This window comes from Cyanistes caeruleus, chromosome 2 (assembly GCF_971803275.1).
Source record: "Cyanistes caeruleus chromosome 2, bCyaCae1.hap1.1, whole genome shotgun sequence".
NCBI classification, from domain to species: domain Eukaryota; kingdom Metazoa; phylum Chordata; class Aves; order Passeriformes; family Paridae; genus Cyanistes; species Cyanistes caeruleus.
The window spans coordinates 76,535,949-76,562,940 of NC_141702.1; the positions used below are offsets into that span (position 1 = coordinate 76,535,949).

Sequence of the window (26,992 nt, forward strand, 5' to 3'; positions counted from 1 at the left end):
AAATGGTACTAGGTGATGCTTACCATGCTCAGTACCTGATTGGAGGTTCTTGGGAGTATTTGTTGAGGTGCATGGGGGAACTGGCACTATTTTGAGGAAGGTATCTTCCAGTAACCAGAGAACATCAAAACACTGTTTGCTCCAGGAGAAAGTGGAGCAGTCTCATCTATGTAATGCATGAGTCTATCACAAAGTTGTTCAGGACTTCAATCTTTAAGAATTCTCTTTGGCTCTACAAGCTTCCTCACAGCAGTTAGCCAGTGTAGTTCTGAGGTTTTTTACTTCTGTAACTTTAAAATCAATGCCTGTTCCATATGTGAACAGTGATGTTTTAGATTTATTTGTTTGTTTTTGTCACAGACATATTTCTGTGGCTTGGAAAACTACTGCCTCTAGTTCTTCTGGGATCCGGGAACCTGAAAATATTTTTGCACAGAGATAAACTCAGTCTTTCCCAGAAGAAATATTTAATTCCACAGCTTTTCTGAAGTGAGCCTCCTTCAATCTGTCCCCAGATCCACTGAATATCTACTGAATTTTTCAGTTTCAAAAGCAAATGAATCATTATCACAGGGGTGTGCCACAATAGCATTGAAGTTTTCTCTCTTTCATGGGGATAATTATAATGATATATTGGAAATGGGATGTAAGTTTACAGACAATTTAAAAAAATTTAAACCACACCTTTAATGGCTATAAAACATATTTATAAATGGCTTTTCCTATCAATACTAAATAAATGTGTGGACATCTGAGGGGAAAAATACCATAAGGCTCTTACATTCTTTTGTAGCTTATTAAGAACTGGGAATCAGAAATCTGCCTGAATTTCCTTAGTTTAGCCAACTCAAACAGCACAGAATGAGAAGCAAGGAGAGGAATGTGTATTTTTTGTGTATATGTTGTACACCAGGCAAGGTACAGGCTATCTTGGTGGTACCTAGCAAATACTAGTCGGTTTTTTCTGACAGTGTAGTAAACTGGGCTTGAGAACATATAGCAGAAGGGTAAAGTTTCTTCTAGGCCTTTTTCAGACTGCCTTTCCCCGATGGTTTGTGTATGACTTGATCTTACTTATGTTGGTTACCTGACCATATAGAAGACAGTTCAGTTATCATCAGCAGTTAGGGGTATGTAAACCCCTGGTTTGTTTGAAAAGGCAGAGTTTACAGAGAGGTATTTTTAGTAAAATATCAAAGAAGATTTGGGGGGGTTTTGAAGAATTTGAGCATTTTCTTCTTGAGTTTCATAAAAGGTAGCTAACATTGACCATGTATCGTTGAACCTTTTCTTCCCTCGTGCCCTTTTTATGATGTTGTGTGACACAAAAGCGATAACAGGAGTGAAGAATATGACAGAGTGTGTAAGAGTGATGCCTGCTCCCTTCTCTGAATAACAATTTATCAGATACACTGCCAAAAGGAAGACGTTTATAGTGTTAAATAGAATGTTCACAATTTCATGGGACCTATGCCTTTAGGCGAGAAAATGATCTAAAGGTATTCACTGCAGTAGAAGGTGACCATAAAACTACTCACTTTTAGAAGTAAAAAAAAGCACTAAATTTTGCCTCTGCTTTTTCAGTAATTCCTTGACATCCTTACTCATTGCTGAGCAATGACACAGTCACCAGAAAGGTTTTTGTACATAAAAACACATACAGAAAGGAAGAATAATGTGATTTCTTCTATTTTAAAGTATTTTAGAAGTAGTCAGATACTGATATAGACTGCATGAATATTTGCTCATTCCTTCTGTGTTATTATATATATATACTATATATATAATTATATGTTATTATATATATAAGGTTTGGGGTTTTTTGTAATTATGAAGTCAACATTAAAAAAGTACTGTCTCACAGAGCATAAGTTTAGACACATTTTTATATCAACCTTAAGATGTTGCTTCTGTGCAACTATGCTACTATGCAACTAAGCTACTGCTTCTATGGATTTTACAGTTTGATGCATACTTAGAATATTAGTCTTAAATTGGCTGGCTCCTAGGCCTCTACCCCTGTTCAGAGATTAAGACTGGAACATAAATTATTTGGAATTAAAAATCTGGAAAATTTCCCTCCTTTGGCTTCCATACTCTGGATGAAAGACTAAATAAAAGAATAGGTATATTTCCATGCCTGGTGAAATGCAAGGCTGAAGATGGAGCAGTGGTTACACTCCTCCCTTTTATATTTTGTTTTAAGTAATTTCATTGCTGGAAGCAATTGAGGAGCAACTGGGTGCTGATGGGCTATCTGTAGTGATAACTTCATAGGTATATGCCCTGGCATAAAAAAGTACGTTAAGTGTCGGAAAATCTGGTAGACTGAACAAATAAATACTTGTGGATTGTGTATTTATGCAACATGCAAAACCAGGCAGCTTTTATATGCAGCTGGAAACTTCATTTGTTTCATGACTTTTAAAAGCTTTTAAACAGATTGAATGCGTATTACTGCAGAAAAAAAAGAAATGCTATAAATGTGGAAATGAAATCCACACTACTGTAGAACTTTCAGGCATGTGGCATATTGCATTCTTGGTTCCCGTCTTTCCCTGTACTTCTGAACTCCCAGCACAGCTCTGAGGTCTCAGACCTCCAGAGACAGAGACTATTGCATTGATTGTGTAGAACTGTGCTTTGTGTGGGTTGATACTGTTTGATTTTCCAAGAGTATACTGCTAGTCTCAACATATCTGTTGTGAATAACTCTTTTATTCTTTAATCTTCAGGGTTTCTTCTGAAAAAACACTTGACACATAATCTTGAGGGATTTTTTTCCTGTATTTTTAATGAGCCCTCTTTTCTGTTTCTATTTAATATTAAGATTTACTATTTCTTTAATTGCAGTTTAGTCAAGCAGGGAGTCTTTCAATGGATAGCTTTGGAAAGTGGCAAGATTTTCTTTTGTTATATTAAACAGTGTTTTCACATTCCATAATGTTCTCAATTCAGCAACACTGAAGCACATCATAAGTTTAATTAGAGGCGTTTTCTTAAAGCAGTGTTTGGGCTGATAAACAGAAATATTGAGAAGTAATTTTCCTGATGATATAGTAGAAGTATTTTGGGACTGTAGCACAAGACTCTTGACTATTTTTTCCTTTCCATCTGCCTTTCCGTGGAACAAGAATTACATAGTTTTATTTACCTTCTTCATTAAATACCTTTTGTGACAGGAACCATTATGAGGCATTATCAAAAGCAATTGGAATGACCAAACAGATCCTCATTAGGGAAAAAAAGAGGTCTAAACCTATTTCAATTGGTTCAGAGCTTAATACTTTTATTACCCTTTGTGTTTGTGATCCAAATAAGTTTTTATTATAATGGGTAAGTAGTTTTATCAAAAATGTTTTTATATGTTTCCTTGCCCATAGTTTACCTATTCTGGAATTTTCATTTGTTAATATTCTTTTAGTTGTGAACAGAAGATGCATTGAAGCAAAGAAATATATATCTTCTGCACTGAAATGAATCCTTCTTAACATTTAATTCAAACAAAATAAATTCAAATTAAAGGGAAAAGAAATTTAAGCTCCAAAACCTATTGGCAAATAATACAAAGATCAATGGATACATTTTTAAAGGTTGAAAATAAATTGAAGTTACAGATTGTGTAAGGTTATCATGTATTCTGGATGAATGTGTTGTTCCTTTGACTTACTTGAAACTGAAGTGCTTCAGGTCACACTGATATTTAAAAGCTGTGTGTTTATCTGTGTCTGGAACAAGAGCAAAAACTTGGGAAGTCTGAAAGCTTGTCAAAGAATTACTTTAAGAATATTTTCTTGCCTGGAACTACTTCTGATGTTGTGAAACAGACACAAAGGTAATTTACCTGTGTAGAAACATTTACAGGTGAGTATTTCAAAACTCTTGTGAACAATTACTTTAAAAAATAGACTTGTCTTTAAAGTGTACTCTTGCCACATAGTTCCCTTAAACCGCTGCTAAGACATGCCTCAGACATTGTGCCCTTCACTTATTGCAGGGTATGAATATATTGGTGAATCTATTGCATATATCAGCAGTTCTGTGACAAACAGGAGGGACTAACCTAGGAGGAAGGTTACATTAATAATTCTCATATCCCAGTTACCAGATCCCACCTTAGAGTGGTACAGTACTGCATTCCACTGTATTTGTCTTACATAGAAATATACAATATAGCCAAATGATCATCACCACTGGGGAAAAAAACCCCAAACCAGAAAATGTCAGCTGTTTTGCAGACAAAGAACTCTCTACTTCATGGCTGTAGGCATTGAGAAAGTTGGAGTCTGTCTGGACTGCTTTTAGTAGAGTATTGCAGGAAATGGTGCGAAGTTGTAGAGTTGTATTAAACAAAACTGATGGGTTTTTTGTTCTCATTCATCCATACATTCTCTTTTACTCGTGTGAGTGCTGCAGCATGTGTCCACATCATCTAGGTAGGAACACTGGCAAACATCTAGCATGTCTTTTTCATGGCTTTTGGATTGTTCCTGATGCTGAGGCTTGGATGTGACTTTTTCACCCTAAAAAGCTGAGAGTAGCTGTAATTTTTTTTTCTTCCTCTTGTCCTACCTTCAAGAGTCATTAGGAAATGCTGCTGATTTATTCACAGTCTTTTTTTCTTCTCTTGCTGAAGTTTCTTTGGGGTTTTTCCTTGTTTTCTTAGAATTTTTTTTACCAAGGTCAGGTTTCTTGAGAATAAACTGTAATGTTAGTATCTTGATGTTGTCAACAATTGTAATTCTTTCATGCCTTCTTATCCTTTCTTCCAATGTTTTTATACCCTTAAGTTCCAATTCACATTCTATTTATACCTTGTTTTCATTACAAACCTCCACAATTTGTTATTGGAAAGAAGGGCTCATAGCAACAAAGAAATTATAAACTTTAATCTGTGGCTCCTGTTGCAAAGCACGTGCCTTCAGACCACTTTTATTTAAGTATGCTTAGAGTGATTTGGACATTTAGAACAATTTCTTGTAACAAAATTTTATCAAAGAATATTGTGCTTCATATGGCCTTCCCTGGGGTGCAGTGGGAAAGAGAATGAAACACACATTTGTGTGAAAAGTATTATACTAATGAAGGCAGTCTGAGAGGCTAAAGGAAGCACTGTATTCAAGCACTGTATACTTGCAAATGTAATATTGGGCTATAGGAGAGGTAGAGCTCTCCTTTATTATGATGGTAAAATTGTATCTTAAAGTTGTCCAACATCACAAAAGCAAGGCAGACTTCGCTATTTTATAGCTAAAATTCTATGTTGTAGAGTTCAGAAAATGGTAATATCTGTAACAAGAAAAGATAGTGGAAATATTAATGCATATCAAAATTGGTGAGTATTTTGCCTTTGATGACTAAACTTAGAGAAAGTCTAGATGAAGTGAATTTTTATTTTTATTTCTTTCATAAATCCAGGAGATCACAGAACGTGTCACACTGATATATTCTGTGCTAGGAAAGGCACTGAACAAAATATAGACCTAGACTGCTATTTTTGCAAGGGATCCCTTGTAAACCTTTCCTAATGATTGTCCTCCTTTGCTCTTGGCAGTAGTGATTTGTCTGTTCTCTCAAATGTCAGTTACCCAAAGATAAAGGAAAGACATGAGCAGCAGGTATGTAATCTTCTCTTTATCTCTCCTTCAACATTTCAGGAGTTTTACTTTAAATGTGGAGCACACCCAACTGCTGACAGTGAAACATCTGTGGCTTTGAACCTCATTACAACAAACAGCCGCTGTATCACATGTATAACATGCACAGATATCAGGTAAGTACAACAAAAATTGTCAGAGATGTACAGTCTCAGTGCTTCATAGTACTTATCACTTCCAAAGAGCCTCTTCTTCTTTGTTCATTTTCCTTTTTAAAGGCTGGGTTTTTTTCCCCAGGTAACATGTCGAAAAATGGGTTATATTTTCAGGTGTGTTATTTGTTTTGCTGGTAAAATTGCAGTTCATATTTATGTACCTTAGTCATGTTGCAGGTGGAAATCTGACTGCTTAAGTTGTAGCTTAAAGCTCAAGTGCTCAAGATAGTGGCATAAGTGTGTAGATATTTTCTGCTAATATGTATTCAAGAGCCAGGGAAAGAGCTGGATTTTTGACGGGGACAGACTGTTCCTGAAGATATTAACTTTTTGGTGCTTGTTCTATACATCAAAGTAAAGCGTATCTGTTCTCATGTTTGTGTTTATTGTAGTTTGAAATACTGTAATCCATCTTTGCATGTGGTATTTGGGCACATACATTCAAGAATATCCATTACTTGCAAATGCATGGATTAAAAACTAATTGCCCAAAAAAGACAGCTACCATTGTAGTGAAGAATTACCCAAAACACACTTATCTACGGATCAGGAGATATTTTATACAAAAGTGTAAAGAGAATTGTGAAATGGTAGTTGCTGGTCAGAAGGGAGAGATTGGAAATGACGCTTGAACTCTGTACTGATTTATACGGTGTGTCTTCTGGAAAGAGCTGGTTTTGGAAGCATCCTTTGTGGTGAATTTACAGAGCTGGCTCCTAGGTACAGATTAAGTGAAGACCAAATATCAGTCTCTGTCAAACTGGTATGTCAGAATTTTGCAGCAAGGGTGCAGACTCAGCTACTCAAAAGTGGCTGGTTCTCCTGTCCCTTCTAAAATTCCCTGGGCAAAAGAATGATTTGGCTTATTGAAGTGCAAGCCTCTAGTGCATGTCTGTAGTGCTAAATACAAGGAGTACAGGGGCTGATCCCCAATCCCAAGCCAGATGGAAATGACTGACAGATGTCCTGCATGGAGCTGTATAACCTGGTGCTTCATCACAGCCAGTTAGTTGTGGAGCTGAAACCCAACCATTGTAGATCTGCAGTGAAAGTACACTTTTTATCCTAGCAGTAGGATGGAATGGAAAAGGGTTATTCATGTCCCAGTATTTCCTGTGTGGGGCACAGGAAGTTTCACAAGAGCTCACTGATCTACATGAAGTGCAACAAAGGGGTAAAAATTGCTGAATAGCTGAGCATTTTGGGATAAACAGTCCTGCCCCTGGGACATGTGTCCACAGGGTTCTCAAGAACTCTAACTATTTCTGGACTGCAGGAGAAGTTGTCTCTTCCTGAGAATTTACTATGATTTTGTTAAGTTTACAATTTAAAAAAACCCAGAACAACCACAAAACAAACAAAACCAACCATAAACCACCAAAACAAAAAAACCCAAACAAACCCAAAAAAACCCAAAAACCAAAAACAAACAAACAAATGTCCCAAAAATCCAAGAAAACATAAGGAAAAAGACTTGTCTAAAATCCCCTTTCTGGGTAACATTAAATGTAAGAAATTTGTTCTGTCTCATCATGTCAAAATATTGATACACATTTCTATGATAACTCTAAATTTTTGAGAATGTATCAATACATTAAATTCTGATTATATTTCAGAATTTAGATTTTTTTTAAAAAACCATAAAACACTCCCATGCACATTTGTGTAATACTAGACATTTGTATGTGATACCAAAACCTAACACACTATTTTACTATTTTATTTTTTGTATGGGAAGTCCTGCAAGTTGTTAAAATAGAATTTCATATGTATCTTTGGGAGGATAAAATAATTTTCCAATCAAAGCCATGCAAAGAATTGGTTTAGTTTCTGATTTTGTTTTTTACCAGTTGCAAGGATGGTCAAATGTAAGTTTTGACCATCAGAAAGACCCAGATTGTACAATGAAAACATTTTTCAATTACGAAAAGGTCACTGTAAAGTCTTGGGCTACTTAAAAAATCTCCACTCAGGGTTTTTTTGTGTTTCTAATTCCTTTCTCCAACATTCTTGTAATATTTGTATGTAATTCCAAGAAATGACATAGATAGCCGTGAACTTTTTACTTCAGTTAAATATTTAAGTGATTGTAGTGGCAGTTACTTTCTAATATGCTTATGCAGTTGAAGAGTAGCATTTAGGGAACTTTGCTGTTTAAAGTATTTTGTGAAATCTACCTTCATCTTTCTGTACCATTCATGTGAAAAAGAGAATTAATTGCATTTGGTGCATTAGCTATTACTTTGTATTAGCTTCACTATAGTAAAATAAGAAATTTGTGTCTGTTCTTCAAAGTAGATTTTCCTTCCTATTTTTTGTGGAAAAAAACCCAAACCAACAAAAAGACACCAAACAGGAAAAGTTGACAACAAGGTACTATTTGCATTTTTTAAAAATATTTTTATTTGCAGCAACATACACCAAATCTCTTATTCCGACACCATATCTCATATAATTTCCATCAATTTATCATTGACAGTTAGTCCACCACAGGCAGAGTAATAAGTTCCAGGATTTTGTGTGCAGCACTTGTATGGTTTTAGTAAGGTTAGCAAAGCTCCTAAAAATCTTACATAAAGCAGTAGTGTACTTTGCTATATAGAAAAAAATACAAAGTGGAAGCAGTGTTAGTCTACTGCCAGTTTTTATTCTTAAGTTTACATTAGATACACTTAGTTTTCCTTAGGTTTATATTTTATGTAAGTATTTTCATGCAGGTCTGACCAATAGAGTGAAATATTTGAAAGCCAAACACCCTTGTAGAGCTATGCTAAATCCATAGGCAGTATTCCATGTAGTGTAATGCCTTCCAATGTGTTCTGCTTATCTACAGCAGAGGTAGTGTGAATTGGCAGCCTTTATGCATTCTTTTTCTGTTCAAGGTGATGGGTTTCTATTCTGTGTCTTTGAAGAAGCCTTAATAGGTTGAGCAAATGGCTGGAAGTTGAAACAAATACTAAAACTGCTCAATCCTCGAGGGAAGATCTGCTTGTGTCAACTGTTTCCAGTAGAAATAACATCAAAAGGGGTTAGGAGTACCCCAGGGTACCCATAAATCAGGCTCAGGAATAACAGCAGTTTTAAGTAGTGTGAAAATAAAATGTGTAGAACAGAAATGCCTCACGTCATCTTTCACAAACTCGGTAGGGTACAATTCCTAAAGGCACCATTATTTTTAGCTTTCAGCAGATACAAATAAGTGTAAAAGATATATAGGACATACTGTCACTTAATAGGTAGAAAGAATTCTCCAGAAGGAGAAGTATTTGGTGTTGTGTTACCAGTATTTTTTTTTCTAATCTAATAAATCCCTGCTTCATAGTCTTGAAGAAAGAAATGTTTTGCTTTGTTTAAACGGGAATTTTATATGTTTTTCTACTGTCTGGACTTTCTAATCAAGGAGTTGGAAGTGGGAACTTCTGCTAGAGGTGATAGTAGTGTATATGGTAGTTATTCTTCAAGGGTAACTATGATGTAATGTCTTTCTCATAGTTCTTTTCAGGCAAATCAATTCAGACTGTGATCACATTAGATTCCATGGGCAGGAGAGTAATGGAGAAGGTTGGTACTGAGAGGGAAAATAGTGAATGTAGTATAGGAAGTCCTGCTGGAAATTCATTGACTGGCCCTCTTCTCCTTCAGACAATAAAGAATGAATATCTGCATGTTATTGGCAATAACAATGTGTTAATCTGGTTTGTGTGAGATTACTTTGGACCTCCTAAGATTCTCACTAGCTCTTAATCAGCCATCTTTTTCAGTCCTTTTTCTTTTTTTTTTTTTTACAAAGTACAAGATGGTAATTCCTTCAATCCAGCACCAGTTTGACATTCTCCTAATTGTTCATTTCCTCTATTGCAGAGTCAGAACTGAGACAGATGAGTTGTTTGTTTATTTTTTTTTTAATGGGCTAGTATTCCTAAATTGGTAAGGGATAGAATCATTTGCTTCTCAATAAATGCATATGTGAATGATTTTTGTTGTGGCTTTTACCTGTAGATTTTATGTGCCAAAAGAAGACCATCTCTCTAAGTTTATTATGGGGATTAGGGTTTTTCTAATTTTATATTCTGGATTTTGATCTTTATGATGTTATTGTTGATATAGGTGTATCATGTTCCTTACTGACCTACATGTTGTACTGCGTTATGGATTAATGTTGTACATTGCTCTGAAGTAAAAATGTTTCTTTAATTACAGTTTAAATACTGTTTAGAGACACCTGAAATAATTTGCCTTTCTTCTGGTAAAAGATATACGAAATCTGGGTTTCAAAAAAATAGAAGTGGAAAGAGTATCAGAGGAGGATACATCAGTGACTGTGACAAGAAACAGATGAGGTAGCAGGACAGCTATGGTATCCAAAACCTTTCCATTGCAAATTCCAAAATCTTTAGTTGATTATTTGAATCAAATGCTATGGCTGAAGAGAGAATTTTCAAAATTCAGCTTTTGATAGAGAGCCACCAATTAGCTCAGTTGGTTAGAGCATGGTGCTAATGCTGGTGTTGTGGGTTTGACCCCTATACAGGTCATTCACATAAAAGTTAGACTTAATGGTTCTTATAAGTCCCTTTTGACACAGGATATTCTGTGATTTGTTCGAGAACTGTTCATTTTCTTAATGAAGAAGATGTAGTACAAATTTGATTCAGGTAAATTTTGCTGTTATTTGAAGAGAGTTTTATCAGGGATCTTCTGTTGTTTTCTGAGATGAAAATGCAGACCATGTCCATTGGAAGACATTACCCATGTGGTGTATTCAGAAGAGTAAATATCATCTTATTCTAGACCTATAATTGCTATTTCTCTTTGCTTCTGGGACATAGGATCCTAAATTTACCCCTTGGGCCATTCAAGGAAGCTATTAAATCTATATTTAGCTATTCTTTTTTGAAGTACTTTTTCCCTCTCTGTGACCCATCTTGATAATGTGGTCTCTGCTCCAAATCTCTGTTAAATTCTGTTGCCTTTATAAACCTTGAGTAGTTTGAAGAGGAGTGGAAAAAGATTGTGCTAAAAATTAAATCTGCTTTGTCTAAGCACTATGACCATCTGGGACAATGTCTACTGCTTTATTCCCTAATGTTCCTTAAGTTAATGAGATTTCTTAAGAATCACTTATTTAAAGCATGAAATTTGATATAACACTAGGAACTCTTACTAATTGATTTAGAGCTTTTTTTTTTCCTCAATAAGGTAACTTACAGAATACTCTTGTTACATCTGTAATATTTGAGTTCTGCTACAAGCAAAACCATACAGAGAAAACCTTTTGTTGAGAATTCTGGTGGTGTTTTGAAATGTGAACCAAGTCTGAAAATGCCAACAAGTGACCTTCATTTCCTCTCAGGTGCACACTGTGGATTTCAGACTCAAAGACTTGTACCGTGGGCTACTGGAAGATGTGCCTTGTGCATGAAATTCAGTTGCCTTAATCCTTCTCTTGAATTATAATCACTAATGGGGCAGCCCCCTATGGCAATGGCAGGACAGCAGGGCAGTCCGTACTACTCCTCCTCTGAATCTGTTAAGCTCTGCACTGCAGCTGCATCTCAGTGAGACAGCTTCCAGCCTCAGCACATCTGGGGACAGGAAAGTGCGTTGGCAAAGCTATTGCACTGTCACATTGTACATAGCCTTTGCCAGCAGGGAACAAGTGAGGAGGATTTTATACAACCTCACTCATCTCCTGTGCTGCACATAAAGCATGAATTTCTCGTCATCTGGGAGAATAAAGCCCACCTACCTTTCCTTCTTTATGACGCAGAGGCTTTTTTCTGTTATTCCTTTGCTTGGCATACGTGTTAGTGTACAGTTGACAGAAAGGACAAATGGAAAGTGATGTATTGACTGCCTGCTGATTTTTTTATTTATTTGTTTTTGACATTTGCCCATGTGTTTGTGAACATAAATATAATAGTGTGTGGTACATCTGAGTGTTAGAAACAGACCTGAGTGAGAATTTTTGTCACGAGTGAATTGAATTTCTGATTTGAATTTATTCCAATAATGTGCATCTCCCGATACACAGAGATAAAATAAATGTCATGAATTTCATTTTGCATTTGACATTTCACCTGGAGCCTGTAGATACCAGAATATTATCAATGGACTCTATATTATATGCTGTATCTTTTCTGCCATTTATTTACAGTGTGATTAATACAGTGAGCTGGTTTTTGTAGATTTCTTCTCTTACATATTTTATTCATGTTGCAAGATACAAAGACTTAAAGGTTTAAATGGTTTTGGATGAATCAGTAGTTTTAGTGTGTCAGGTATCCAAGTGTAACATATCCAAAATTTCATGAACCTCACTTCCAAAATATTCTGAAGAAACCCAAGTATGAACACTTTCATATAATCAATGAAAAACGATAGCTAATGAATTTAATTTTGTTCAAGTATTGCAAATTTAAATGTTCAAGTTAAAATTTATTTGCATTGTCCAAGAAAAGAGGAGTAGCAAATGTTTTTAAAATGTAGTTCAAAGACACTCTTTTGAAACTTGCAAGCCCATAGCATGCCTTTTCTCCCACAGATGATTGCAGGTTCAGGTGTCTGGGACTTTCTTTTCTTTCTTTTTAAAATGAATTCTTTACCACAAAGGACAAAACATTTTCATCTCTGGTTAGTTTTGCTTCTGGCAAGGTTAGTAATACCTGAATATTTTCACCGTCTGATAGTGGTGTAGTGACCTATGAGAATTATTATTGGAGGTCACAATCCAGTTGTCTTTGGAGAGATATTTGTATTGCAAAGGCACCATCACGGGTGATACTAATCAGCAAGCCTCATCCTTTCAGCAGAGACCTGAGGTCTGAAGGAACAAGGTGAACAAATTGGAGAGATGTTCTTTTCAGGCCTCAACTGAGGCATTAAGGGAATGGTTTTGGGAGGAACTTCAGCTGTTGCTCTCTGCTGAGCAGGCACTGGCTTGGCTCATCTTGCCCTTCAGTAAGGGGAAGGAGGAGAAAGCGTTTGTGAAAGATGTAGTTGGCTTTTACAGCATAGAGAAACAAGAGTGAAAATATCTAAGAAATAATGAAGCTTCCCAGCAGCAAAAACCTAAATATGTACACAACAGAATAATTTCATTTGCAGGAACTTAGGAAAAATGACAGTTCCTCAGTCAAACAGCTCCAGAGGAATTGTTATCAGATTTCCAAAATGCATAATTAAAATAAACATGTTGATGGAATTTGACGGCAAGAGTTTACACGCAGTTTTTAATAGATGCCTGAAAGAGCCAAGGTACAGCTCTCAAATTCTATAATTATATTTTTGATGTGTATCACATTCAGGGGTATATGGGTACAAAATTCTGGGAAACCAAGGGATAGGGACACCTACTTCTGTATTTCTCTCTAAACCATGGTGCAGAATGAATTGTCATAGCAGTGTACTGACTGACAACAGTATACGGAAAATATTTCACACATTTTCTATTGACATTCTGCACTGAGTATGCAAAGCTCTTGGTACATTACAGTCTTGATGGAACTGCAACGGAATTTAATCATTAGAAATACTTATTTTGCTTTTTAACTTAATAACTCACGATCACTGATAGCTCTCTTCCCTCTTGTTAATTCTTTGCATGAAGGACTGCTTATGAAGGTTGGTAAAGGTTGCTTCTGAAGACAAACAGTTTCTGAAAGCAATCATAGGGTCTGTTATTTATTTTGTTCTATAAGAGAAGCCAGTAGGGTTCTGTATTTTTTAGATCTTCAGAGAAATTCCTTCTTCCTCCTGATGAGTGTATTTGTATAAAACTTCATTTGGTAAACTTAACTATATGTTTACTTTAAAACATAGCAATTCCAAAATAGTAAATTATTGCAATAAGAGTATAATTGTTGTATAATAATAAATAATAGTAAAAATTTTACTGTAAATTGTGCTGTGATGCACTAAGTTCTTTATCAACTAACTTGACAGCACAATTTCCTTATAAAGGGAAAATCCAGGGCAGGGTCAGGGAGGGGGATAGAAAGTAAATTTGGTCCCATAGCAGAAAATTGACAGAAGTCAAGTTAAATTGTTAATACATAACTGTTATGAACTTGGTGAAAAAAGATGCTGATTTGCAGTGTGGTTTGAAAATGACAAGAAATACATCATAATCAAAGTCAATCAAAATCTGTTAAGTCCTGTCAATATCTGTGACATGTTAAGGGAGCTGTGTGCAGACATTTGAAAATGGTTGAAAATGTACACAATTAAGGGAATAATAAATTTCCCAGTACAAGTTTGTAAATGGTAGTGATAATGCAGTGATACTGCACTGGCATGTCAATGTAAATTGACACATGAAAAATGACACCAATAAAAGCACACTTTTATATTGTTACAAACTCCTGTGCCAAGACTTGCATTTTCACTTGACATGTCTGTTTTAGTTGTGTTAAAGTAATTCCATATCACTGTACATTGAAATGCAGTAAGCAGGATGAAAAGAGGTACATTTTTCCATCAAAAGTGTGTGAATGTTTTTCTTAATATTTCTCCAATTACACTGTCATAACTTTCTCTTGCTGAGGAAATAAGTCTTACAGCTGAACTCTAAAGATCAACTGTGACTGTGGTTGGACATGCTCCTGAAAGAGTCCAGTGGTAGTGAAAAGTGAGTAAAATAGTGGAGAAAAATGTGTGTTGCTGGATAGCAAGATAAGGGAAAGATGATACCTACTCTACTGAATACATGAGTTAGCATAAGTGTTGCTTTTCTGTGTATATTTCAGAGTATTTCTACCACAGCAAACTTTTACAAAACCCTCCTCTGAGTCACTTTCAGTTTTGTTTCCCTTTAAGGGTATGTACTCCTACATATTTACTAAGTAAAATGGAATTTTGATTATTTTTTCGTACATATTTATATGTAATACATGTGTGTGTGTATATACATATATCCATTCTTATGTACTCGTTTCTTTCTTTGTCTTTCTTCTCCATAATCAATCTTCAGTTATTTGAAGTGCATTACACTTACAAATGTCTCCCCCTCCATTCTATTCTTATTTCCCTTTACCCAGGAGACAAATCTGCCCATATTTCTGGTGAAAGTAGGAACCAGACAGTGCTCTTTTGGCATGCAAATTCCATTTGCATTTTACAAATTACTCTTTCTTTTTGCTTTGTTTGAAGCAACAAAGGGAACAGTCATACCACTTCCCATAAGGTATGTTCTCTGTAACCACAAAAGGCAGCATCAGCCAAAGAGCTGCCAAGAAAAGCAGGACCAGACTCCTGATAGACACAATGCAGGAGAGATGACTGCACTCAGATGTCACCTCTGTGAATCTATCCAGCCTCTTTGGAAACAGGCTGACAATGCTGATGTCAATCTTCAGCTGTACTCATGAGGAAGACTGTGCCTCTGCTCCCTATGGATTCTCTAACCTTGCTGGAGTTTATTGGATTTCCTGACAAAAGAAGTTGTATTTATTTGCTTTTGCTATATGTGCCTCAAAAGGTGTCAGAGCATATCCTGGTCAGAAAGCAGGTGGTGAGAGGGATGCTGCAACATGGTTCAGTCTAGTTATATAAATATAAAACAGCTTCAGAAAGTCATTTATTCAGTTCAATGTGTTTGTAATTAAATTTTGTTTTTGAAGTAAAATACCAAAATAAGAGATAAAAAGCATTCTAAAGACCCTCATCACTGAGATTTTTAGAAATAGCTCTTTTTCTGTCTTGTCTTTCAAAAATATCCATAATTTCAGGCAAAATATTAATTATTGTTTTGTGGGGACACATTTATGCATGTATCTGCTAAATTAGTTTTAATTAAAAAGACACTTCTCTCACCTTGACCCTTTAGACTTTGATTATGCAAAGAATTTTATGGGTTTGAATGGGGTTTTTTTTGTGATATAAGTGTTTGCAGGTTAAGACTTATATACTGCATAACTACAGATCATTTTCACATAAATAGAACTATGACTTTTCCAGAAATAAGTATCTTCTACAGATGCACAGCCTGTCCCTCTTGCATTCAGCTGTGACCTTGAAAACTGATTAACAAAATTGTACTCTAAGGGATGCAAAGCTTCACATAAAGCAAGTGAAGCATGCACAGGCCCTTGAGGGGTGCTTAGAGTATCTCATAGACTCTAATGGTAATTCCTTTCTCTTTTAATGCTATTAGGTGATTCTGGCTTGAGGCAATCCGTAGTACTTTTCTCTTTATTTAATTTTTGTGCCACAGATTTTATGAATTATCTTATTACAACCCCTGTTTCATGTTTTAAAGACAAAGTGCTCTACATGTCTGGTGTGCTAAGTGTCTTCTTCAGCTACTCAGGTATTTTGGGTTGTTTTATTGATTTTACATGCATAAATCTTTGGCACAGTAAGACGAAAAGTTAAGTGGGGCTATGATTACCTAAACCTGAAAACAAAGTGCTGCTTGTGAAAAGCATGTAGAGTGCCCTGCATTTAAAGCCTCATTTCCTTCAGCAGTAAGAAGGACTATTTTAAAATACACCATTTGCTGCATTCCAAAAAGTAGCACATTTATTATTATTTAGTAACTTTGGCAAGCTGTGAAAACCTGGTTTCAAAAATTAATTTATTCATTAATAGATGCTTGTAAATTATTGTACTTTGGACTTTCTAATTCTCCACATTTGTATTTCAATTATGTTTCGGTTAATGAAACACCACTTTGTAGAAGTCAGAATTGAGAAATAAAATACAATTTAAAGCATTCTACACATCCCTCTTAATCTTGCTGCCAATTTTTGTGTCTTTAAAATCAAATTTGTATTACATGAACACGGATGTAAGGTATTGTTTTAGTAAGTCATTAAACTAGCAGAAGGCATTAAAAGAATTTTCACTAGTGATAAAATCAAAAACAGAAGGCAAGATTGAATAGTAGCTATCTTAAACATCTGTAATGTGCCAAGGCAGAGAAGTATAAATTGTAGCATTCCCTACACCTATGCTTTTTTGTGTTTCTTGTTAAAAAATCCGGGTACCAAAAGTGGAGCCATTTTTGTTGGTTTTTTTTGGTCTCTCAAAGTTATAGTTTCTGAAGCTAGAAAGAATGAGGAGAATATACAGATATTAGTTGCCCACTTGGCAGCTTCTGCTCAGGTTGTAGTGCAGTTCCCTATCCAGGACAAAGAAACTGAATCTCCTGAGATTTTTTTTTTTGTTCTTCTCTGATGTCTTTCATTTAATAAAATGTGTTGCATATAATAGCAAGGAATAAAATATTTCTGTAGAGGTGTCCTTATTGTGTTGATAGGATCTCTGTGGTGGTTTGAGTTCCGCAGAACATTTAGAACCAAACTGTGACCTCCTCTCAGTAAGCAGTTAAACCTGTGTTTAGCTTGCTGCTTCTGAATAATCCCATCAAAACCAACAGGATATAAATGCAGGTGTATGTGCTTTGCTTGGTCGGAGCCTAGACACAGCCAATCTAATTATCCTGCATTTTGTGAGTGATATCCTCATGTCCAGTAAGTAGTCATGGAATGCCCTTAATGAGTCTGTCAGAGTGAGGTAGGATTTATAATGCTTTTCACAGGAAGCAGATCTAATAGTGAATATTTGGGGGGGAGGGGGTGTGTTTATTTTTTTGAGAATAAGATAGTTCTGGAAATGTCTGCTGTCATGAGAATGAATTTCACTGGTAAGAGCTCTTTTCTCAACCCATTGTTGTCCTTTCTGATTATCTGAGCTAATCTGCATGCATATGAAAAATGTATTTTATATGATCGATCTTCCACTTTGCTGGATATCCTAGTGCCTTGTAATGACCCCATGTTTTCAGTGAGATATTTATGGTTTTGATCATACTGTCTCAGAGCTTCCTGTTTTCTAAAAAATGCATTATGCACATTTGCAGTTCAGATAGTATTTATCTAAAGGTTAAAGCATTAACACTACTACTAAAACAAGTTAAAAATATGTCTGATGAAAGTGATTATTTTTCCTAGCATGTTGAACAATATTCTTGGCCTTTCAAAATACGTTACAGAAAAGTGAGCATTCCTTTGGATTCTAGTTGCTGATCAAGAAATAGTATACTATTGCTCTGTGTTTGTCTTCCTTTCCTTTTTTGTTTGTTCTTTTCCAAATGTATGAATATGTTATTTCTTATTTTTCTAAAAGATTCATAAAATTGTATTAAGCTCCTAAAAGCTCCTAAGAAAGTCAAAAGAATATCCTTTGAATTCTTTTCTTCCCGTGTCTCTTTCCTTCTCCCTGCTGTGTTTAATAGATTCTGCAACGAATATTTATTTTTTTTTATTGAAGGGGAAAAAAGGAAAGGAGGAGGTAAAAGAGAATGAAGGCTTTACATTAGATTTGCCAAGAATGATCAAGAGGTCATTTTTAATACCAGCAAGCATCTTCGCTTCTTTTTTTAATTTTAAAATAAAATTGTTTTCTAATTGTTTTATACAAGGAGTACACAATCATGTAGTTGAATTTTACTATAAGATTTTTTTTCTTTTTAAATTCAGTATGAAGCAGATTGGGCAGTATTGCATTGAGCTTGGTTTTAAGCACTAATGTTAAGTAATAGTTTTTTACACTTGGGCAGAGCATTCCATTAAAATGGCTATATTTAATTATTTTTTTTCTACTTAGCATTTACTGATACCTGTCTTATTGTTTACCATATGCCAGCGTGAAAAACATCCTACAGGAAAAAAAAGGTTTCTTTTCAGAATTGGGGTTTTGTTTTTAACATTCAGTTACATTTTTAACATTGCATTGCAGTTTCATTTATTTTATTTTAGCATGGCTTTTCCTACTCTGCATATAATCATGTGCCAATAAAAGATTGATTCTGCAAAGCTGTGAGTACTCAAGTTCTAGAACAGGATGTTATTTAAACATATGCTTGACTTCGAACATGTGAGTACTGGCTAAATATGCCAACAGAAGAATGCTTATTCTCAATAGCTTTTTTTTTTTTTTTCAGTTGCCCCTTACAAATTTTTTCTTCTCTAATAGCTTGTCTTGTCAAGGTTAGGTCACAATATCTAAATTTTGAGAGCCATGAACAAAGGTACACAGATACCATAAGAGGAGGTATTTGCAACATCTCAGTGGGTGTAACTGTCAGTCTCCAGGTGGATGAGTTTCAAGACCCAAGGCAGATGAAGAATGACTTTTTCAGTGGTTAAAAAAAGAAGCTTAAAATGCAAAACTGTGTGAGGAACTAAAAATTGTAACCTTCCTCCCTTGTTCAGTTATTGGAGCTTCTCTTGTGGACGTTTTTCCTTAAGAAAAATAACTCTTGGTCTCCATACACTATCATATTTCTTTGAAATTTAAATTTTATTTGCAATTTTAACAATACTATACTTTTCTTAAGTTTAATTAGAGTCGGGTTACAGTGCTGACAATAGTACAATTAGTACAATAAGCATTAAATCAATGATTTGTAGGAAAAAGTGGTTATTTAACTAACAGCAGAAACCAGAGAAGTAACAACTTGATCTAGGCTCAGTTGGCTGTAGGTGAAACATTCTGTATATATTGACACACAGTCCACTTTGTGCCTACGATTTCTGCAAGGCTGCTTGTGTAACTGGCATTGCAATAGCTGCCTGTGGAAAGGAAAAGAAATGAATGAAGTCTGTGCAAAGTCAGCCCTAAACTAATATTTTTGGAGTGTTCATTGCCTGCCGGAGAAAACAATACTGGGGCCATGACAGCAAAAGTTAAAAAAAATAATTTGAACACTGCTGAAGAGCACAAATGTGTGGAACCCCTGCACCTGTATAAGGTTTCTTCAGATACTTCGATATTGCTTGTGAAAATTGAGTCATTCAGTCATGATTTGTTGAATAGTGTGAGGTGGAATGAGCACTTTTTGCACATAGTCCAGGTTATCATATACTGTGGCTTGACTGACGCTCTAAACATTCCAAACTTTTTATTGCAGAATGTTGTGCTGTCAGGTTGGGTCTGATTATGCCAGCTGCTTCCCTCATGTGCTGAAAGAAATACTGGAAGGCTTGCTTCCTTGCCTTCTTCTAGGTTTGACTTACAGCACAGCAAAGTGAGGAAGCCTACTTTTTCTTAACTGCAGGTCCTTCATAAATTAGAATTTTCCCATGCAAAACAGCTTCTTGTTTTTCAGCATTCTGCAGATGTGAGAAGTTTGTCTGTATGGTTGTAGTCATTATGTGCTTTTTTTTCATTTATGCAACTTTGCTGTTTTGCTTAGCTAGTGGGGTTAGCATAAAACTGGCATGACTTCAATGAATCAGCTAACATAGGTGACTTGCTGCTTCCAAATTGTTGGAAGAGGCAAGCAGCCAGCCAGGGTTGTTGCACAGCCAAGAATACGGTATATGTTTTGGTTCCAGAAAAATTTTAGGTTTTCAAATAAGATTTGTCACTGCTAGAATATTTCATGGTAAAAATTAATATTTGGTCAAAAGTTGTTAAACCAATCAAAGTATGCATGAAGTTAAAAAAAATAATGTTTTTAAATTATAATATAATTAAATAATAATGTTTTTATCCCTTTACTTTAAAAATTAAAAGGATTTCTTGCCAGTATGAGGCTAGGGATTAAGCATCACATTCTGGTGAGAATGTTAACTGCTGCCATGGGTGGGATTTTGATTCTAGGTTTGAGACCCATTGCAGAGAGTTCTATACGGTTTATTGGATGGTTTGTTTTGGTTTTTTTTTTTCTGTAAAAGGAGATCTTTTCTGTATTTTGTTATCCTTTTACCAGGAAGGATTCAGAAAATATTTGTCTGAAAAACTGTGGTTGCTTGGACAAATTTGCTTACAATTTCAGACAAGGAGATAAACAAAACCAAAACAGTCAACACCAGCATCCTTATGCATTCAGAGACAAAGAATTTTAAAGATAGTGGAAAGTTGTTTTAAACCTTGTTTTTGTACACATTTGACAGTTCATGAATTCAACATTGAGCAGTCTAAAGAAAAAAAAAGTTGAACCTTCATAAGTTTTAATTCAAGTGACATTATTTTCATTAGCCTGCTTCACTGTTATCAGATTCTTGATGCTTTGTTGCTTATGTATGCTTATGCTTGAGTATGTTCTCCCTGTCTCTTCCAAGTACCTACCCATCCAACTCATTCTGCTGTGACAGTCTTGACTTAATTTCTTCTTAGGTTTGCAAGATTTTCTTTTTGTAAACCACCCCAGAGCTCTAGTGTATTTGTATTTAATTGGCAACCTTTGGTTTTGTTTGTTTGATTTTTTTTAAAAAAAGAAGCAATTAGAAAGTTTTATAGAGTGAAATATTTTATGTGCTGATTTTATGAGTAGAGCTTTATTGTCATAATCTTAAATGGCAATTACATGAATTTTCTCTGCTGGGTGAGTTATTAACAACTTCTGAACTCCTGCTTCAGAATTTTCTTTTTTTTTTTTTAATCTTATTTTACTCTGTTTTTTCTAAATCTCTTTTAATGATGCCTTCTAGGTAAAGAGATAATTTCATGGGAATTTCTGAAAACAGAGTTTTGTGACTGATGCTTGCTTGCTTTGTGACCTACATGTATATTTTGACAATCAAGGTTGTTGAAATACTTTTCCCCTTCAAGAGATTAAAATAAATAATTCACAAAGCATATTTTAACCAAATACCAAACCAGATATATTTACCTTGGAATGTGAAGGCTTATTAAATTAAATGTCTAATAATTGAGTCAAATACAAAGATGCAATTCTCATAGCTGTGGGATGCTGCAGCAGTGAAGGTAATCCTTGCCAACGTACACAAAAGCAGAACCTAAGCAGATTGATCTCCTGCAACCATTTGTGCACTTCTTTACATTTTATCTGGACAGGCCATTCTAAAGACCAGAATCACAGCCAGCTTGGTGCTAATTTTAGAATTGTGCCACTTGCTTTGTGCTTTTTTATATCCCAAAATTTCTCTCTTCTTAATGTCACATATGCCAGGTTTAGCTACGTGTGCTCAGGGAAAAAAAAAATATAATAAAAAAAAAAATCAAACCCAAAGAAACAAAATCCACATAAAAACCCCCAAACAACAAAACTGCTAAACTTATCAAGATTGCCTTTCCAGTGTAAGATTATTCTGTAAGAAAGCCCCAGAAGTTTTTCCTAGATTAAAGGACTTTTTAGAGCAGGACCTGTAGAACATCCTATTCAAGCTTGTACTCTACATCTTTGTAGGTTTTACCTTCAATAATTATTTTAATTTTTTTACCTAAATTTTCTGGTACTCCATTTTACCTAATTGTTTCTTAGTAAGAAATACATAACTTAGTTGTTTCTCAATATCAGTTGCCTGTAGAAAAATATATTTTGCAGTTGGGGATTCTCAGTCGCAAAACAATAGTCAGCTTTCTGTTTAAACTATAGTTTGGGTTGTTCTTTTTTATTCTTTATAGCTCTCATGTACTCTTCTTCTCTGGACTGGATTGACTTCTCTTTATCTCTTGTCATACTAGGCTTTTTTTTCTTTTATTTTGTTCTCTTGTTTCTCTGCATTTATGTGAGCTTACATTGTTTGATTTGAACTAAAAGTAAAATGCTTTGAATCAAGAATTGTATCCCATTTGTGGTTTATTTATTGTCTGATATTTACCCTGAGCACATGAAAATTATTTCCATGTGAATCTTCTTTTGTATGTAGCATTAGGATTTGTAGCTAAGCTTGACCAACTTCTAGGTAACAACTTTTAACAAAAAAATTATTTATATTTCATTTGTTAGAGCCACAAAAATAATTTGCTTTTCTCCAGTAAATATCTTGGAGATTGTGCAGGGTCTGACTTTTCACTTTTGATACTTTATTATGTCTTTTTTTTTACTATTTTCCATCTTTGACAGATTCCTTCTGCCCTGTCTTCATTTGAGATTCATTGCAGTGACTGACCATTGATTTGAAAAATTAGCTTAGTAACATACTTAAAATTGCCATATGTCCTGTCTGAACTGAACTCTGTTCTTTACTGCTTCAAAGTTTCTACAAGAATCTGTTTCTCTAAATAGGTGGCAGTTCTAGGTGTTAGACAGCAATCCCATTCTATGACAATTTTGTATTGGAAGTATGACTAAACTAAACAGCTTAGTTCTTTTTCAGCCTTTCACGTAGTGTTACAAAATTAAAATAAAAAGGACTTCATAACCATTGTAATTTTGCAGGTGATAAAGCTGAACGTGTGCGCTTTTAGTAGACAGTAGAGAACAGACATAGAGACAAAACTACCATGTGTATCTTTTTTTCTACTTTCATTTTTTTCTTAATGTACATCCCCCAGCAGTACCCCATTCAAAGTTTGGGCTCAAACAATAGTAGTAGCCTTCCAAAATGTTACCACTGTCCTCTGTATTTTAGAAGTTAATTGCCTTACTTTCTTCAGTAATTGATTTTTTTGCTAAACTATTGTTAGGGTTAAAAAAAATAATCTCATTTTCTTTCTTATCTTAGATTATTGTTAAGGATGTATTATTCTTATTGTTCTTTTCCATAATACTTTAAGGATATATGATCTTCCAGAAACTTAACAATCAAACTTCAGTTCATAATCAGTCCATAATCAGACTGTGATGTGTTGAGGTGAGAATGTCACTGACTAAGGAACTGCTGCTGTTGGCAGTGTCTGAAGAGAGATCATTTTTGTGTCACTCTCTACAGTGTCCAAGCTGTTGGACATGTGCATATGGGCATCCCGTAAACACGGCACAGACTATAAGAGTCTCAGCTTAAGGAAAAATACATCAGCTTCTCACTGGGGAACCTGACTACTCAGTTGTGAAGTGACTCCCCATGCATTTTGCACTAGTTTTCAGTTCCATCCAGGATATAGAAAGGTTCCTTGTTGCAGTGTGTTCATTTAGTTTTGTCAAAGTTGACAGGTTTGAATTGTTTGTCGGTATGTTCCTATTTCACCCCCTGGGTTGAATGTATTGGTTTTTACCCGTTGTTATCCCTCCCACATCCGATCCATCAAAGCAAACCCCTCCCTTCCTTCTTGAAAGTTCCTTGTCTGTCACCCCAGCCCTGCCCCTTCTCCCTTGTCCATCATTATAAACCCCACCCTGTCTTCCAGATCCTTCCCTGTTAATCATTTGTCCCTCGAGGCCCCACTGGTTAGTGTATCTTGCTCCCTCCCTCTATGTATCCCTATTGGCCCTGAATTTGTGATCCCCTCCCTTTACTCCTCCCCTCAGGATTCCCTATTGGTCCATGGTTTGTACCCTCCCCTGGAGATCGGGCTGTACTTAATTCCCTGCACGGTGGTGCTCAGGGCACTCTCGGACTTGACCTCTTCCCGTGCGGGTTATCATTTTTCCCCATACTTAATAAACCATTGCTGGGAACTCTACTCTTGAGAGACTCCCCTGCTTTATTACCTGTGTGCACTGCAGAGCTGGGGGTGGCCTAAGTCTCTGGAGGTTTCACTGTAGGAAAAGCAAAATCCTCAGTGATTCCTTACTCGTGGCACTTGCCTGCATCGGGGTGCAAAAGAACACCGAAGAGCTAGCCAGAGCGCCTGTGCAGAGCGGTGCCAGTTCCTCAGGTGCTAAGTCCATATGAACTGGTTCTGGGCATCATTTTTTGAAAACTAAAGAATTCCTAGTTTGCAATGATGTTTCCAGACTTTGTCTCCTGGACTTTCTCAGAGTCCTGTTTCCCAGGAGAAAATGTATCCGTGCTGCAAATGCTGTATTGCAGAAATTTCAGTTAAGGGTGACAATCCTGTGTTTCCTGTTGTTTTGGTCTCATATTTTTGAACAGTCAGCCAACTAACATGGAAGGACATGTCTGTGAAAAAATATAGCCAAAGCAGCTCAGATGTAAACAAACAAAGCTCTTCATGTAAACAAGCTAGTGACTGAGATATAGGATGTATGTCTCTGTAAAAGGCAGTGTACTTGTAGCTGAGAAGAAATTCAGAAATGTTTGTATGCTTGCATGTTTCAGCAGCAGCCTGCAGAAGGCATGGGGAACAATTGGATAGAGAGTATTCATTTGCTGAGGCAAAAGCACATTTAAACAACCATTACTTTGATGGTGCCACAGGCAACAGTGTATCAACTAGACCATCTAATTTTTCTATAGGTCAGAACATTTTTAAAATAGACTGCTGTAGCATTTTGTTTTGGGAAGTGTTGAAAACATCCCTCACTGAAGAAGTAATTTCTGCTTCAAATTTTTTCTGAACAGCCTGCAAATCAGTGCAAGGCACTTTTTGCACTCAATGTGAAAAATCAAACCTCTCCATTTTATGGCAGGGATTTTCATGGACAGACAAGGAAAGTCAGCCTGCCTCAATCTCTCAAAAAAATTAATTACTAGTTTAAAGAAGCATTCTAAAATGGGTCTAAATGGCATTTTCTTTGTATTAGTAAAATATTAAAGACATGTATGGATATGCAGAATTAGGGTCTCTTCCACTGTGAAAGATGTGGTCTTGTGGGATACCTTGCCTTCATGAGGAAAAAGCACTGGAGGGGAGACAGTGCCAATGAGGCTGCTTTTTCTTTGCTTTGCTTTTCCAATAGGAAGAGTAGCCCTAGCTATGTGCCAAAACCGTAAGCATCAGTAGATTAATTGAACTTCCTCTCTCTGAGTCCATGTTTGTATTTTTTTTTCTAAAGTCTGTAAGATTAGAAATAAATATTTAAAACAAAACAAAAACAAACAGATGAGTCTGGTAATGGTGCTTCACAAGGGCAAGGTTGATACTGGCCTCCATTTCTTGACAAATGCAGTGATCAATATGGCAAGCCAAAATTCTGGACAAGAGGTATACCTTGCACATTTGGTTGCCCCTCTCATGCCCCTTTCCTTAAGCCATCTTTTACTGTTGATTATGATGGGAAGCAATAATGCTTTAAAAAAACCATAAGTAACTCAGATTAATCAGCTGCTTTGCAGGCAGACACTTCCTGAGTTCCCTGGGGTTTCTATCAGCAAACTGTAGTAATGATGCTGATTTGCACAGAGCTATTGTTTCAGCTGTAAATACCTGAATTGATTACCCCGGAGCCCTGGTCTCAGTGTAGCATTGTTTTCCTTTGTTCTTTATTATGTTAGGTATCCTGCATAGCAGGGGGCCTGTAACCACGGCAGAGTCACCTTGGGACTTCAAGTATGGTAATCTAAATGAATTCTTTGTTACTGTAAATTACAAACAGAACAACAGCAGCCTTCTGCCACTTTTATAAATATGTATGGTTTACCTGCCAATTAAATTATGGTGAGGGATAGATCAAAGTGAATTAGTACTTGTCAAGAAAATTTGATTAGTCATTTTGGACTTCAATTTTATTCCTTTTTCTCTGATTTGTGACACGACAACAAAATTGATGGTTTTGCTCTCCTTATAGCTGTTGATCACACTAAAAGTTGGGTTCATAAAATGCAGCATTGATTAGTGATTCTTCTATACAGACCATCATTTGTAGTGCCCATTCTGGTGGTGTGCGCTTGTACATGGTGAGGTGTGAGCTCTTTCTTGTGCACATCTGCACGGCGCTGGCTGTGCAACAAAGCATCTGCTCTCCTTCAGTTTTTGCAACAGGACTCCTTGCCCACCTCTTCTTCCCTTTTCCTTGTAAAATGGGAATTTCAGGTTCTGCCTCACTTTAAAGTGGGTGAAATATTCTGAGAAGCTATCAACATTTCTTCCATTTTTGGTTTCAGCCTGTAATTATAACTTGGCAAACGAGACCTTTTTATAGCAGGTGGTGTCTCTTTACCTTAAAATAGTCTCAGACAATAAATTATCAATCAGACAAAGCAATTCTTTTCTACCGTCTTCATATGCCTAGAAAAGATCTGAAAACGGGCACTTTAAAAGAAATATTCCTGTGAAAATCAGAGATGAGAATAAAGAAAACCCATCCACATTTGGTAGCAAGAGCCAGGTCTCACAAACAACTTTCTTATTGTGCTGACCCAGATGTGCAGACAGATCCTAAAGATACTTGTTAGCCAAGGGGGACTCCTTTCACAAGAAGCAATGAAAGACAGACATGAGAAATCAGAGGAACTGAGATGAAATAGCAGGAGTTTCCTGTTGCTTTTTTCCTTTTCTTGGTATACTCTGGGGCTACAATTCATTTATCTTACAGTGAAAGGAATGAAAAAGGAAACATTTTCATCACTCCTTGTTGCTGGTATTGTTTTTGTCAAAGCATCTGAACAGTTCTATATATGCTTCCTAAAACAAACAATCCCT

At 35.8% G+C, this 26,992-nt stretch overlaps 1 protein-coding gene across 3 annotated transcripts in view; it reads left to right on the forward strand.

Annotated features, from left to right (window-relative positions):
* The window catches only part of PRKN (parkin RBR E3 ubiquitin protein ligase), a 682,323-nt gene that overhangs the window by 330,120 nt on the left and 325,211 nt on the right, over positions 1-26,992 (forward strand). For all 3 annotated transcript variants that reach the window (XM_086877979.1, XM_086877978.1, XM_086877980.1), the window contains one exon: positions 5,658-5,773. In XM_086877979.1, the coding sequence (XP_086734105.1) occupies positions 5,658-5,773 (116 nt within the window). The remainder of the gene's footprint in view (positions 1-5,657; positions 5,774-26,992) is intronic.